At 36.7% G+C, this 16,915-nt stretch overlaps 1 protein-coding gene and 1 pseudogene across 1 annotated transcript in view; one reads left to right on the top strand and one right to left on the bottom strand.

The window, feature by feature from the left end:
• The window catches only part of CCDC171 (coiled-coil domain containing 171), a 300,537-nt gene that overhangs the window by 194,219 nt on the left and 89,403 nt on the right, over nucleotides 1-16,915 (top strand). The window contains exons 22-23 of the mRNA XM_046023926.1: nucleotides 11,429-11,574; nucleotides 13,967-14,021. Of these exons, the coding sequence (XP_045879882.1) occupies nucleotides 11,429-11,574; nucleotides 13,967-14,021 (201 nt within the window). The remainder of the gene's footprint in view (nucleotides 1-11,428; nucleotides 11,575-13,966; nucleotides 14,022-16,915) is intronic.
• On the bottom strand, nucleotides 4,986-5,874 carry LOC123953559 (annotated as a pseudogene).

Here is a 16,915-nt window from a genome sequence, read left to right as displayed (position 1 = left end):
ATGGATAGCTCCTTCCCCGTTTGCTAGAAGGGTTGAAAACAGGGAACTGTTTATTTATTTATTTTTTTTAAAGGATTTTTATTTTTAAGTAATCTCTTCAACGTGGGGCTTAAACTTACAATCCCAAGATCAAGAGTTGCTTGCAGTAACTGACTGAGCCAGCCAGACACCCTGTAGGAAACCATATATTTAGTTGGAATTTTCTCTTTCGCTTTAGAATTTTTCTTAGTCTAAAAAGAAAAAGATTATTCAGAGTATTTTGCTGTTTTTCTTTAAATAAATCTGAATGTTCTAGAATATGTAGACTTTGTAAACCACATTCCACAAAGCATTGTCTACGTTCCAGAAGCCATATGCCTGACATTTCAAGGAGTCACCAGTAGATGGTGATCTCACTCATTTAGATGGATACGATAGCTGTGTGTTTTTCTTCTGGTGAATGGGTTGATTACAGAGGGATCAGAAATGTGAACTATACTAATTTTATAGGAAGCTCTTATAACCAAAATGGTACTGTTTATTGAATAAATATATATACGTGTATACACACACACACACACACAAACACATACATCCTTACACAGGAAAATTCCCTTTGAAATAAAGCTGTAAAATAATGTGTTTTGTTATATTGTTTCTTCCCCAGAGTATGTGTGTGTGTGTGTGTGTGTGTGTGTGTGTGTGTGTATTTTCAACTGTTACTACCCAAAGATGCAAGTTTTCCTAAGTACATTTTCTCAAAAAAATTGCACAAACCTTGGGCCCATCTCTCTGTGTTTTTCCCAATAATTTGTTTGAAATTGCTAACTGTTGCTGAATCTTTGTTTTAACACTACCCGTATTATTCATGTCCAGTCTCTTTTTCTATAAGTATTAAGAGGAAGACGAATTAAAAATTACATATTTCACTCAGATATGTTAAAAAAAATAACTGTCATGGGCTATAGCATAATGGGAAAGCTGATACTAACCTATCTACATATCTATTTATTTATTTAATTAGGTTATGTTAGTTATTGCTAGTGGTAACTTTTTTGAACCCTTTTTTCTTTAAAATGACCTGGCATAATAACTAACTTGTTATTGGTAAGATGTGGAAAGGACATTTTAAAATAGGCCAAACAGTGTAGTTATTAGAAAATAATCACTGATTTTTAGCTGTTAATCAGCTTTTTGTGCTCCTAAAGTAACATATTCTTTTCATCAGATATTTCTGCTGTGACTCAGTCTATGGGTCTCCATCATAGGATTCAAATAACTTACAGGATTTCCTATAGGTATTAGTAGAAATAGAAAATATATGACCAGGATGTTGCATGTATATAAAGTAAATATTTAATATTTACTCTGCTTGAGGAATGTAAACATGAATTTGATATAATACTCCTTAGCATACTAAGGAAAACGATCTGGTACAAGCTAGTTCTTTCAAAAATTCTTTTAAATCTAGTATGTCAGATTTAGGTGAATACTCAAAGGTGAAATCTTACTAAACCTTCGTTAGATTCCAGCTGAAGATGCAAATGAGCTGTTGCAGTATGCCAGAATGAGCTTGTGCGTTCATTCTAATTTGGCAGTTATGCTTTGTATATATGATTTCTGAGACCAAGATCGGAGAATGCTGCTCCAGGCCAGGAATCCCACAGTGGCTCCCCATAGCTTTCTATGACAATCGTTGGCAAGCCGTAGAACCCTTCTTTGAAGGTAATCTTACACAAAAGCTCATAGAAAACATTCAAACACAGTCTGGTTGAAAGAAGGAAGAGAGTTGGGGGTCCGTTAATTCAAGTGTTGCCCCCAAGTTATCTTGATGCCCCTCTGTGGAATACTGTGTAAAAACCATTGGCAAGATTAAAAGTCTGGTTTTCTGACTGCAACTGGCCTACATGTACCTTTCTAGTCTTTTCTCCTGCCATTCTCAGTGGCATCCTTCAGTCATGCCTTACCTCTTGTATTTCTCAGAACATGCCATTTTATTGTGCCGAGAGTGATCTTTATGACACTGAACACTTAGCTTGAAAACCAACTACTGGGCACCTGGGTGGCTCAGTCGGTTAAGTGGCTGCCTTCAGCCAGGGTCCTGGGATCGAGTCCCTCGTCAGGCTCCGTGTTCAGCAAGGAGTCTGCTTCTCCCTCTGCCCCTTCCCCCTGCTTTTGCTCTCTCTCTGTCTCTCAAATAAATAAATAAATCTTTAAAAAAATAAAAAGAAAACCAACTGCTTTCCAAACCTCTTCTCATCTTTCTAGATAAGTCATTTTGAAGAGGAATACATTCTTTGTTTTTATGTATTTATTTATTTAGTTATATCTCATCCTGCCTGGTTTTGAACTCTGGCTCTGTGTAACCTTGGGCTCCATGGCTCAGTTCCCTCATATGTAAAGTGGGAATAATAGTAGTACGCACGTCACAGAGTTAATAAGATTAGTACTCAGGAAGTGTTAGTTATTCTTATTCTTACTATTACTATTAATAATGGCTTTGGCACAAGGAAGCACGATTACAAATAGATACAGTAGAGTCACATCCTATGTTGGGATTAGGCTATAGGATCAGCATATAAGGCAAAAATCTTATACAACCAAAAGCGCCTTTTTTCTTCAGCAGAATCTAATGGAATACTTAAAGTTATTAGTAGAAAAAGGATGAAGCCATTTTCCTTCTTTTCACTCCTTCCAGCCTACAATAAACTGCTCCTATTTATCTCTGTTTCTGTAAGAAGTCATTTAGAGATGACGTATTCAAACAAATCCCCAACAGCCAGGTTTTCCTCCATGTTGGAATATGGTGCCATTTCTTCAGTGGGGCACCAAATGAAGTTGGTGTACATTCAGAGGAAATGAAGTTGGTGTACATTCAGAGGTCAAGTCGAACGAAGGCACATCTTCTGTGCAGGAGACTCGCTCTCACTTTTACCACCTTGCGAGGTACTTGCAGTATCGGAGCCACATGAAGGCCACCAGGTGGAACAGTAGGTTTGGTTGTGATGGCCCTCTGCTTTTTCTGTGTCACCTCTTATGAGCTGGAGTGGCACCAGAACTACCGGATTTGCATTGTCGCTCTCTCAACTCCTTTTCCTTTCCCCATCTCCTCTCCTTTATCCCTTTCAGAGTTTGTGTAATGGGATTCTTTTCAGTCAAATTCAGTTCTACTCTCACATCTTTGACTAAAAATATCAGTCCTGATGACTTATTCCTCTTTTGTTATAATGTTATAATATAACCTGTATGGTGTCAGTTCTTCAAAGGTGGCATTTTTGGATTAAATTAGGCACGTAGATGACCTTTCATACAGTAGCTAAGATCTCTTGACCAACACTTGGGCTACAAGTGTTGATATTATAGAGTTTGATACATACTGTGTTAGTGTGGAGATCATGTAATAAACCTTTAAGAAGTGGTTCTGCTGGGCAGCCAAATCTCAAGATCTGTGGGGAAAGTTCAATGCTGTTGTTGCTGACTTACAGAGGAAAGAGACAGAGAGCTCCACCACTTTTCAAAAGGCTGGAAAAAAAGCAGTGGCCTAATATGGTCTTGAAATATATAAAAACTCTGTACTGTAATGGTGTACTATTACATAATTCAGCCTTACTTTGCAAATATTTAGTTTTTAATTTCATTATTACATTTAATAAATGATGACAGTGATCCAGTTTTCACACAGGAGAGCTTGAATTATGCACGCTTTGAGTTTTGACGTTGAAAGTGTGCCATTACACAATACTAAAGTCCTTATTGAAGTTTATTTTAATATAAATAGAAAGCAACCATTTACATAGATTGAAACACCTTACCTTACTTGAGAAATAGGTGAAATGTTGGCTTTACATTTCCGTGGGGATTTCCCAGTTAGTGGATTTTATGGAAATTCTGGAGAGATGGTTACTAGTATCATTGTTAGCGCAGGATAAAGAACAAGGATTTAGTGGGCTGTGACTTGGGTTCACATTTTGGCATAAACCCATTCAGTACTTACATGACCTTGGGAGCATTACTTAACTCCTCTGATTCTTAGTTTCGTTGTGTGTAAAACAGGAATGATAATGTGAACCATCGCCCTGGATTATGAAGAATGCAATGAGTTAATGTAACAATGAGATGTTCGTATGATGAAGTCATGTGGTTCAGTTGCCACTCCCAGCTATTTTCCCCCGAAGAATTTGGGGAAAACAAGTTATAATTGCAAACATTTATGGAAGACTCAGAGTAGGACAGGCATTGTTTGAGAACAGGCCTAGAGTCTTCATACCAAGGTGGAATGCTCCAGATGGTGCATGTTAGCAAAGGTGTGGTGTTTAGATCCCCGTCCTGTCCCCCTCGTGATTATACTTCCAACATTAAGAGAGCGATCAGTAGTATAATACTTTTTTTTTGTTGTTGTTTTTTATTGACATATAATGTATTATTTCTCTCCCACTTCACCTTATCGTTACCTAACACTTTTAGCCTACCAGTTTTGTAGTATGTGTGTGAGGTTTAGACAAACAGCATTCAATATACTTTGAATGCTTTTATGAGGTTCCTTTTCTTTCCTTTATATTTTACTATTGATCACGTTCAGTTAGTTTACTGGGAAGGGTTAACTTTTGCTTTTATATTGATGGGATGTAAGATGACATTTACAAAGGAATATGTGAGAATATGGTACCAATAGGCAAAAACCATTATACAACAAAATCTTACAGCATACTTTGAAACTTTAAAGGTGAATTTTCCTCACTCATTTGCTCCATTTTTTTTGATAATCATCCCTATGGTAGATGGCCTATTTATGAAAGTAACTTATTTTATATTTGGTTTGTTAATTTCCTTTTATCTTTTTCAAGTGTGATAGAAATCATTATTTAAAAAAATTATATATATTTACGTATGTGTGTGTGCATATTCATATACTTATATGATGATATAGAAATACAACAGAGACTCAAGTTGCCAGATACAGGTGGGGATTTTTTTTTTCTCAGTTCAAGTTTAATAGAAACAACAGAAGATCAAAAGTGTTGTCCTACTACTGTACATCACAGTTGGCCTGCCCTGTAACACAGTTCAGGCCATTATCTCCAGAGGAAGAAAGGCTGGTCTCCCCAACCCCTGCAGGAAAGGCCTGTCCCATCCCATACCACATCTGCACAGTCTAAGTCTTGTGTTTTAAGCATAACAATAGTACAAAAGAGATTTTGTTTTCATGGCCACCCACTGCAGCCCAGCCCTAAAATGGCCCGGTGCTCACTTCTGCTTAGAGAAATATTCTTTGCTCTTCTGGACATCAGGCTTGATGGTATCACTGCCAGGCTTCCAGCCAGCTGGGCACACTTCCCCATGCTTGTCAGTAAACTGGAAGGCCTGAACCAGTCGCAGAGTCTCATCCACATAGCGGCCAACAGGTAGGTCATTTACGGTTATCTGCCTAAGGATGCCTTTATCATCAATGATAAAGAGGCCCCTGAACGAGATGCCTTCATCAGCCTTTAAGACTCCATAGTCCTGAGCAATGGTACGCTTGGGGTCTGATACCAAGGGAATGTTCATGGGTCCCAGTCCTCCTTGTTTCTTGGGTGTGTTGATCCATGCCAGGTGACAGAAATGAGAATCCACAGAAGCACCAATCACTTGACAGTTGAGTTTCTTAAATTCTTCTGCCCTGTCTGAAAGCAATGATCTCCGTGGGACACACAAAGGTGAAGTCAAGAGGGTAAAAGAAGAGCACAACTTATTTTCCTTTGTAGTCAGATAGGCTGAGGTCTTTGAACTGGCCATCTGGCATAACAGCCGTGGCTTTGAAGTTGGGGGTAGGATGCCCAATTTTGGCATTTCCTGAAGACATCTTGCTATTGGCCGTTCTACGAACAGAAACGCCGAAGACAAGTCAGGAAGAAGACGCCACAGGTGGGGATTTAAAGAAGGCTATAATGACATTACATGAGAAGTGTAAGTATTGCATTAATTTTGCATATTAAATTTATGTAGCCTTCTTTGGTTTATAGGACACTTTCACATCTGTCTTCTTACTAGGCATGTGAGTTGTAACTAGACTGCCATTTTATTCAGCCCCCAAAACAGGTAAGGTATTTCATCTTCGCTGTAGCTTATAAATATGTCACTCACCTTCTGTGTAGGATTTCATTAGAAAATAATAGAAGACAGCGTCCCTAAGGAAGATAACTTAAAATTGCAGAACTTTTAATTCAAACTATCCATTTAAACTATAGAATACTAGGAACCAAAATTTATCCGTATATTAATTTCACCATGTACCAGCATCTTTTACTATCGTATATTTATTGTAAATTGTCTGATTGTGTGTCTCACAGATTTTCACGCTTGATTGTAAAATAAGGTATTCTTTCGTTTCAGCCCTAACTAGTATGCCCAGTTGTAAGCTTTAACTTTATGCTTTCTGTGGCAGCTAGCCTAGCGTGGTCGACCCAGCAGCCACTCAGTTATTGATTTATATACTTTTCTAGTTGTCCCATTATGAGAGTAGGGCTGAAGACAGTGCCATTTCCTTTTCCAGCCTTAGTTTTATTGCCCCGAGATGTTGTTCCCAATTTACCACAATCTAGGAATGTTTATTCAAAAATGACAGTCAGATAGCAATAAAGTTTAAAAAAATATGTCAGAGATGTTTTTTACCCCTGACCTAGGAAATGTAGCTTCGTTCTTTAGAACACTGGTGTTGTTGTCTTGCCTTTCATTTTGTATGACTAACTTTTATACCAAATTGAATAAGCCATTAGCTTTTAGTCTGTAGGAATGTGGATCCATAGATATTTCCCATTAGACAAAAGAAAATCTATAGAAGCAGTGTCTCCTGGGGCTCTGTCTTCCTCACTGGCTGTAATGGTGTAAAGCCCTGTTACACTTTACCCTTATGAGGAAGAACCTGTGGGATGATCCCCTTAACATCCAGAAATATTCATTGGAGAGTTGTGCACATTCTCTCAGAAAACTTTGGCTTTTGTGCTAGACCACATTTATGAATCAAATATTTTGATTACGAGAAATCGTGTTACAAATTTTACATTTTTGCAACGATTACTGGACAAAATGATAAACTTTGTGTATCTTGTGTAGTTTAGAATTCGAATTTGCTGAAATGGAAGATGCCATATTTAGGTGGCCGTGTTGTTTTGACAGGTTTTTTGTTGTTGTTGTTGTTGTTTTAAAGAACGTCTCCTCCCCAAAACAGACCCCTACTGGTGATGGTTGCACAATTCTGTGAATATACTAAAACCCACTGAAGTGTACACTTCAAAAAGGCGAATATGGGGTAGGTGAGTTCTAGCTCCATAAAGCAGTTATTAAAAATATTCCACTGCACAAAATATTTCCATAGGTGCAAACTCATAGAATTTTAATTTATATTCACAATTAAAACAAAGTGTTAGCTTCAATAAACATTTAAAGCTTTAGAAGTATGACATCATGTGTGAATTAAAACATAACTTGTGTTCTTATTGAACAGTAACGCACATCTGTTATGGGAACTTCAGAAACTGCAAATAAGAAAAAAGACATTTTAGAAAATGTGTGAGTCTTTTAATATTCACATCTACCATATATTCTAAGCCTTCCCTATATTTAACTACTTCCTTGGTACCCACACTTTTCTTGCCAGGTTTCATTAGCAATAAATAGCTTTATGTGGCCACCTTAGGAAAACAACCGGATGTAAAAATATCTTCTTATAAGTGGTTTAGTGAAAGCCTTGCTCCCACCCAGCCCCCCAGCCCCCTGGACTGCGAGAGGAGTAAATGCAGGTGAGCAGCAACACCGTTATCCAAAGAAATACAATACGTATGTTGCAGAGTAGCTTTGGATGTACAGTCAATTTGGGATTTTTTTTAATAAAAATTTGCTTTAAGACATTTTGGTTTTAAGGCAAAAACTCCAAATCTTGGGCAGAATGGTGGCATCGATTCTCACCTAGGCAGAACATTATTCTGTCTTTTTAAAAACCCTTGTTATCATATTTAGCATTTGCTTTCTAACCGCTAAAATTGTTCACAACACAGTTTAAAGATAAATGCAGTATCAGGCTTTGAATTTTTTTTTTTTTTTGGTAAATATTAAGACCTGAGTACAAAATGAGGGCTGTACTGTGGATTAAGTGAAATATCTCAAGGCTGTGCTGTTCTGATAACTGAACCTGAAGTGACCTTTCTCAGACACAATTACAGAGCTGTATGTTTTTCCTTTAATTTCATCAGGGGTTTAATTAGTATACAAATAAAACTTCCCTTATCTTCCTTTCTACCTAATTGGCTTGTCTTCGCTTATATATGAAGTATGTGAAAGTGGGCTGTAATTAGGGTGACCGTGTTAACCTTTTTTCCTCAAACGTACTGTTGCCTAAAGGCCTCAAGGCCTAAAAACAGTGCTTTGGATTATTGCTTTGCAATCACTATGGCTGTCCCATAGGTTTTCTCATGAGCAGGAGGGCTTTGGGTGCTGCGGGTTCCCACTGCTTAACAGGATCTTCATTCTTCTCCCCACTAAATGTTTATTGATTATCTCGCTGTTCCAGGCTCAGCCTCCAACAACTTAATATCAGGTGACAGTCAGGAGAGTTCTCCAAGTAATTAGAGTTGAGCATTGGGGGAACAATTAGGAGCAGAGTTATTAAACTTGATTTATCCTATTCTCTCCTGAACAGTTTCTTGGATATCAGAACATCACACTTTCACAATCTACCCTGCTTGAGAAATTAGTGGCTAACCCGCTGCTTATCATTGTTGCCTTGCTGCCTAGAGGCACACCCTCTTGGTTTCAGTCATTCGGTTGGAAATATTAGAGTCCATAAAGTTTATCGTGGGTTTTAATTAGATAAACCTGGACAGGAGCAAAGAAAAGCTGAACTTCAAGTTTTATATAAACATGTAATATACGCTATATTTTATATATGGTAAGAGTACCTGTGTGTATACATTATACACACGCATATAAATATGTCTGTCTTTCTTCAAAGCTCAGTGTTGAGATTTACAAAGATTTCTACTTTTGTCATCAAAAAGAAAAAAGGTGACTATGAGGGAAAGGACATAATATTGAACCACTTTTTCTGTCTCAGTGTTCTGCGCACATCTTTATTATGGACCTCAGGACCCACTGATGCGGATTCCGTTGTCACGTCCCTCAACTCTTTAAAAGGGAATTTTGTGTCTCTAAGTTATGTCTTCATTTTCACAGAAAGTGTGACCTACGCCGCATGGTTGACACCACTTCTTGTTCATTTTTTGAAGTTTCAGTCTTGGAACGGGCTACATTCAGCTCTTCCAAAATAGGGCAAACAAGCTTTAGGAGACTTTGGTGACTCCCTGCCCATTCATTGCCCCCAGGAGATGAATACGAAAGCCAGGGGAAAACAAGAAGATTTGGATATAGAGTAGAGATTCGGATTCTGAGAGTTAATGTGGTCTTTGGACGGGTGGCATAAGATTGCTGAAAAGTCAGGTGACTGTGATTTGTGATGATGCCGGGATCGTGGGTTTCTTTCAGACGGGACCAGTGAGCATCAGTTTAGAAGGACAAGGCTAGAGGCAGCACCCTGAGTAGCCCTCACAAATGTCCACTGAGAGTCATGAGAGTTACTGGGCAAGAGATTTGGAATGGATTGGCATAAATCTGTTATTTCTGTTGGAAAAAAGAATTCGAACTTTATGCATAACTGGTGGTAGTGGATCATTAGTTTTAGCTTCCTATCCGAAAAATAGCATTTTTTAAATCAGCTGAAAGATGTCAGAAATACTGGCTTGAAAAGGACTCGAACGGATTTTACTTTTTTAAATCGAGGAATCTCATGATACTTCAGTGCCTTTAAATATCTTAACACTGGCACAAAATACCTAGGTTTAGCATGGCCTTTAACAATCTACTCTTTGTTGTCTTTTTTTTTTTTTTAAATTTTATTCATTTATTTGACAGAGAGAGAAATCACAAGTGGGGCAGAGAGGCAGGCAGAGAGAGAGGGGGAAGCAGGCTCCCTGCTGAGCAGAGAACCCAATGTGGGGCTTGATCCCAGGACCCTGAGAACACCAACTGAGCTGAAGGCAGAGGCTTAACCCACTGAGTCACCCAGGGACCCCTGTTGTCTTTTTAAAATTTGGTTTGAATCAGTGATGCTTCTATAGTGGGATGTTCTTGATGATCTGTGAACACTGAAGATTACAGTAGAATATATCTTATAAGTAATCACGGTTTGCTTATTTTAAAAATTTTAAACTTATATTTGTCTGGAAGCAGCTTGACTGTTCGAAAAGTGCAATCGTGAATTTAAAAACTTTTAACATTTTGAAATACCTGGTTTGACTGCTGGTTGCTTTCAGTGTGCTAGCATTTAGAGTGAGTTCACTGTTTTAGCTTCACGAAAGCTGCTTGAGTTTTCTGTTCTACCTATTGTGAATGCAATAAGAGAATACTGTGGAAGAATTTTGAACATGAAAATTATAGCATTTGGTTATTCTTAACTGGTATTTGAAGCAAGGCAGTGGACATTAATGTGTGGCTAAACTCTGAGAAGGAAGCACATGTTATGCGTGTGTAACCAATTGTTTAGCTCACTGTATAACAAATGTAGTTGAAAAGTTGATAAGTTCATATTCTAGAAATTTCCTAAGAAAAAGAATGAGCAAATTTTTAGTCCTAAGGGATCCTGTGATCCCTATGTTATTTTACATGAAGTCTAGAAAAATACCTCTTTAAATTGTGAGGTCTGATACTAAGACATGTTACCCTGAAATTTCCAAACCAGAGTTGTGGACTCACTCACATCTTGAAATTTTTGTGCTAAGGGAATATTTCAGATTAAAGCAAATAGCAAAATATCAATCAACAGATTTTCTACTTCTGGGAATAGAAAAATATTTATGGAACATAAATAATTCTGAATGCAAATATTATTTGTAACTTTGTTAGATGAAAGGTGTTAATCACATTTGTGTTGCTACCTTCGACCTGGAGTTATTTAATGGCAGGTAAGTGAGTTTTACTGTGGAGTCCAGTTAGTTCACTGAGATGTCTACAGTGACCTGTTTTGGATCTATTTATGAATAAAGTAGTGGTACTTTCCAGTTTGGGTTCCACATTCCCTTGGGTTCCACATTCCCTTCCTCATTAAAGAAAAGGGAACTTGAGGTTTCTATAATCAGATTTTTTGGGTGTAAGAATAAAACATATGTGCTTTCCAGTATTTAAAAAAATAAAGCAGACTTTTATTTCGTAGCTAAACATTTTTTTCAAAATCTTATCAGAACTATCATTTCTAATTAGTAAGTGCGTGAAATTTTTGCAGAAAATTTGTTAAACCCTGATGTGTAATGACCCAAGTCTGCTTCTCAGTCAGTCTGTATCCTTCTTTGTTTAATAGCCTATGGCATAAATTGAAGTTAATTATCAGGGCTGACAAGCAACTCTGTTTTCTGTCTGCTTGCAGAGTCTCTCCGAGGCAAAGATGGAGCTGAGAAGAAAAGATCAATCTCTGCGTCAGCTCAATAGACATCTCACCCAGCTGGAGCAGGACAAGCGTCGGCTGGAGGAGAACATCCGCGATGCGGAGAGCGCCCTCCGCATGGCAGCCAAGTGAGCACTCGGACCTTGGGGAGATCACTTAAAACAGACAAAAGATCAATTCTCACTTTCATGCTCCGGGTTTTAGCCCTGGATAATACAGTGTTAGAAAACAAAAGTACAGCTGTCTCTCTTTGAAATTCTCTGATAGATCCTCAAAAAAGAAAACTCTTAACTCAACATGCTCAATGTATATTTTATTGAGAAACCTCGGAAAAGTATTAAGTTTCTCTATCACTGCGCATTGTGTGTTTTGGGCTCTGTTGTAGTGTTACACGTTGGAGACCCGTGATTTCATGAATAGGAAATGGAATACTCTTTACTGGAAAGTTTTTCATCGTTCCTTCTGTTATACACTCCTCATTCCCTTCTGCCCCTTGGTCCCCCAGATTTGCTCTGCATATGGTATACTAATATCGCAAGTAATATTTCCATAAGAAAATGCTAGGATATAATCAACATGTGTATCATAACATCTTTTTAAGTGCAATAAAAACATATTGATCATGGAAAATTCATTTAATTTTATAGCTGTATATTCTAACACGTTCAATAGAAAAAATACACAGTTTTCAGAGTAGGCAGCTATGCAAATATGATGAGAGTGTTTTTCCTTTTACCAGGTAATCAAGTTGACATACACTGTGAAGTTCAAATTGAACAGTTCTCTCTTGGGTATTTTTATTTGTTCCTCACATCAAATTTCATGGAATACTTTAAGACAGTCCTTTGTACAAGAGCATGGCTTAAAGAAAATCTATTTATGGATTAAAGAAACATCTAATTTTAATAAACTCCGTGTTTTCTGAATTTGGAATTCTGAGTTCCTATAATTGCAAATATAAATATATGTATATATTTATATATATTACTTAAAATTTTTTTGAGGCAGTGTAGTCTGTAAACTAAATTATAGAACAGGGGATCTGCCATCTAGGATATCCACAACTTTGCCATCGGGCTTGGGAAATTGCTCATACTAATGAAAAAATGAGTTTACACAAGGCCAAAATATTGTCAGGTTAGTCATTTTCCGGAAAATTGTGAAACTCTGTAATGTTGTACCCACCATATTAGGTTTTTGTGATTGTCAGTTTTTTAAAAATATGAATTTGACTCAGTCAGTTTTGTGTTGCCATTGTTCAGTCTTTCTCCTTATGGCAAATGGAAAGCTTAGCCCAGGTTATTTCTAGTGCATCTTGAAGCTCTGAAAATTCTTAGATGAATGGGAACAAGATTACAAAGTCTCCAGATTAATATTCTGTCTCCAAAACATTGCTGCTAAATTCAGGAATCTGTCACATCTAGTGACCATGGGTACATGTTCTTATAACACAAAAGAAAATTAATTTGAAATTTGGAGAGCTAATACATTGTTGACAGTTTTCAATTTCTCATTTACTATTACATTTTTGTCTTCAGTATTTTCATCCAGACTTTTAATTTAGCTTTACTTTTATTGAAGTGTAGTTGGCATACCGTGTTCTATTAGCTTCACATCTACAATGTAGTGATTCAACGTCTGTATACATTAAGAAGTGATCACCACGGGGCACCTGGGTGGCTCAGTGGGTTAAAGCCTCTGCCTTCAGCTCAGGTCATGATCCCAGGGTCCTGGGATCGAGCCCCGCATCAGGCTCTCTGCTCAGTGGGGAGCCTGCTTCCTCCTCTCTCTCTGCCTGCCTCTCTGCCTACTGGTGATCTCTGTCAAATAAATAAATAAATAAATAAATAATAATAAAAAAAGAAGTGATCACCACGATGAATCTAGCTACCAAATGTCACAGTACAAACTTGTTCTGGTGTTAACTATTTTCCCTTTGCTGTACATCCAAACTTTTTATATCTTTATTAAAGTCAAATTCAATCTGGAAGCCTGATAGATGAAACTAGTTATGTTGCTTCTAGTCAAGGTCATAGAGGGTTTTTGTGTAATTATAACACAAAGAGCCTATGTAGAAAGGAAAATATTATTTGGTATAGTATGGCCATTCAAAATATATCTCCACCTCTATGATTTTAAAAATCTCTTTCATTAGAAACCAAAAGAATGAAAGTTCAGCCTTTCTAGTCCATTTTAAACCAACAATGTAATCATAGCTTCTTTTTCTTTTTCACTTTTTAAAATTTTCGTTACTTATTTTTTTCACTCTTTTTTTTTAAACTTTGAAGAGATCCATAAGATTTTTTATTCCTCTCTATTTTATGGCAGGGAATATAACTAAAGATAAAAGAGTTAAATGCAGAATTATACCAGGGAATATGGTTAGGTTTTGCATTTTTTGAAGGAGTACAATAATAACCAAACCTTATTTTTCAGTAATAACTACTTATACTAAAATGTGTAACAGTGGTTGTAAGGCTTGGGTTTTACTAATACCTAATTTTAATTTTTTTTTTCTAGAGACAAAGAATGTGTTGCTAATCATATGAGAACAATAGAAAATATGCTTCATAAGGTACTATACTTTTCCTTTAACATCATTCAACTTCTGTTAGGATGTTGTTTTCCTAAACATTAATTTTATTAACCTCAAGATACTTTAATTCATTTTGTAACTTTCTTTAAAATTAAAGTAACAAATAGATCCTTCCAAAAGTTTGTGTTACACAATGCTGTACTGTAAAACTTTCTTCAGAATTCACTTTATGTACTTGATAAAACTAGAAAAATAGTGGTTTCTCCCAACTGGTATAATTGCACTTGAATTATTTGTGGTCTTTGCTGACTGAACCAGAGGTCATTATGATTCTTACTTGTCTCATAATGATAAAATGTTTGACCACACTCTCTAACCTCTTACCACTCTCAAACCTACTGTCTTATATATGTATATATAGAGGAGCCATAATATATTGTATCTGGCAGTACTTTTCAAGCTGTAATTTACCTTCTTATAAGAATATATTTAGTAATACTCTATTATTTTCAAATTTGATTACTTCTCAATGATAAGTTAACATTTAATTTGTAGTGATGAGTAGCATTTAAGGATGTCATCTTACTAAAAACTTAATGTATTAACTGACTGTGTATTTTTTTAGCATTCTAAATTCAAAGATACGTTCATTATTTAAAAGTAGAGAAATGTAATTTATGTGTGTCTATTATTGTCTAATAGACAGTTTGTTGGAAATATAATTACTTAGCTCCTTTAAGATGTATGGAATTCATGAATGAACCATATTTATAATGATTTGGGGCATCAAATTTATTATAGAATATAGCTTTGTAAATCACTTAAAAATACCAAAAAACAAACCATAGTCACATCAAATCCATATATGCTAGAAACCTGAAATTTGATTTGTAGGCAAAGAGACATCTTTGGTTATATTTTTTTTTGTACTTGGTGAGACCTTTGATAGGTGAAATCAGTTATGTTGTGTATATGGCATATCTTTATATACAGTTAATGTTGCCTTGAAATCCAATTGTTTGCTCATATTCCCAGCTACAGGAAAAAAAAATCTTGGGTGGCAGCTGCCTTAAGGAAGGGACTTTGACATCAGAGAAAACCATCATCAGTGTGGATTACGGATGTTGTGCCTTATCCTTTCTTTCTTTCTTTTTTTTTTTTTTTTAAAGATTTTATTTATTTATTTGACAGACAGAGATCACAAGTAGGTAGAGAGGCAGGTGTGGGGTAGGGGGAAGCAGGCTCCCCACCAAGCAGAGAACCCGATGCGGGACTCGATCCCAGGACCCTGGGATCATGACCTGATCTGAAGGCAGAGGTTTTAACCCACTGAGCCACCCAGGTGCCCCTGCCTTATCCTTTCATTATGAGAATGGCAAAATGTGTATTTTAAATATAATCAAGACTGACTGCAATAGGACAATTATAATCATATAGTTCTTCAGTTGCAGTTTATCTTTCGATTTTTGTGTCATACTGAAAGAAGGATGTCTTTAGAATTGGCCTAGGGCCACTGTAGATTTACTTTTGCTTTATGGCTTTTTTCCCCCTTCAAATTTAGTAGTTAATTATTTTGATTAATGTTTCTGGAAATTTCTATTTATATAGTGGTTTCAGAATTATCAGTTACCTCTCAAGCTTGAAGCGAAAATTTAGGAAAGGCTAATTGATTGTTGGCCTAATTCTCTTTTCTATGAAGTTTGGGTGAGAATGAATGGGTGTTAATGAAATGGCCCAGAGAGTCACTCTGAGCTCTCAGGGAGGTGCTGCCCACTGTTCCTCAAGCCAGCTCTTGCAGGTGTTTTTCTGGCCAACTCAGACTGTCCAGAGGCATTTCGCCAATTTGGAGAAACTGGGCATAGTACAAAAGAAGATCTAGACTCTTTCATGGTTGAAAATGGTTGTAGTTACATTTAGACTCTTCAGTCCAGTTTATTGCACATAGCCAAATAGTATAGCTATTTATATATCTTAAGCACACGTGTTTTCAAGGTTTATAGCAGTTATTCTAGAATAAAGTTGACTCTATCTGCTGCATTAAATTTTAATATTAACTTGTGACACAATGATCAAATAGAAAGAAATTATTTTCGTGAAGACGTTCTTTCTTTTTTTTCTTTTTGATGATTTATTTATTTATTTTAGAGAGAGCAAGGGAGAGAGTGTGGTGGGGAGGGGCAGAGGAAGAGGGAGAGAGGGTGTTAAGCAGACTCCACCCTGAGTTTGGAGCCCAGCGCAGGGCTCCATCTCACGATCCTGAGATCATGACCTGAGCTGAAACCCGTTGTCGGATGCTTAACTGACACAGCACCCCACCCGTGTGTCCCTAGACATTATTTCCTTTCTTGCATTTTAAAGAACTTAAACATTTGGAGAAACATTTGTTTGGGTTTTTGCTTTTGTTTTTGTTTTTTGGAAAAGCAATTACGTTTATTGATATTTGTCAGTTGTTTAGAATTTGAGTATAGCTGACACACGATATTACATTAGTTTCAGGTGTATGACATAGTGATTTGACAAGTCTATATATACTGCCATACTCACCACTGGTGTAGCTACCATCTGTCACCATACAATGCTATTACAGTATTATTGACTATATTCCCTAGGCTGTGCCTTTTATTCCTGTGACCTTTTCATTCCATAACTGGAAGCCTGTGTCTCTTCAGCTCTTGCCACTTTTATTCAACGTAGTACTAGAAGTCCTAGCCACAGTGATCAGGCATGAAAAACAGAGGCATCCATATTGGTTGAAGTTAAAAGAGGTTAAACTATCACTATTTGCAAATGACATGATACTATACATAGAAAATCCTCAAAACTCTAACAAAAAAAACTACTAGAATAAATGAGTTCACTAAAGTTGTAGGATACAAAATTAATACCCAGAAATCAGTTGCATTTCTATACACTAATAATGAAGTAGCAAAAAG

This window comes from Meles meles, chromosome 11 (genome assembly GCF_922984935.1).
Source record: "Meles meles chromosome 11, mMelMel3.1 paternal haplotype, whole genome shotgun sequence".
In the NCBI taxonomy this organism is placed as follows: Eukaryota; Metazoa; Chordata; class Mammalia; order Carnivora; family Mustelidae; genus Meles; species Meles meles.
Note: the sequence above shows the minus strand (reverse complement) of the source record. Positions and strands in the feature narration are given on the sequence as shown.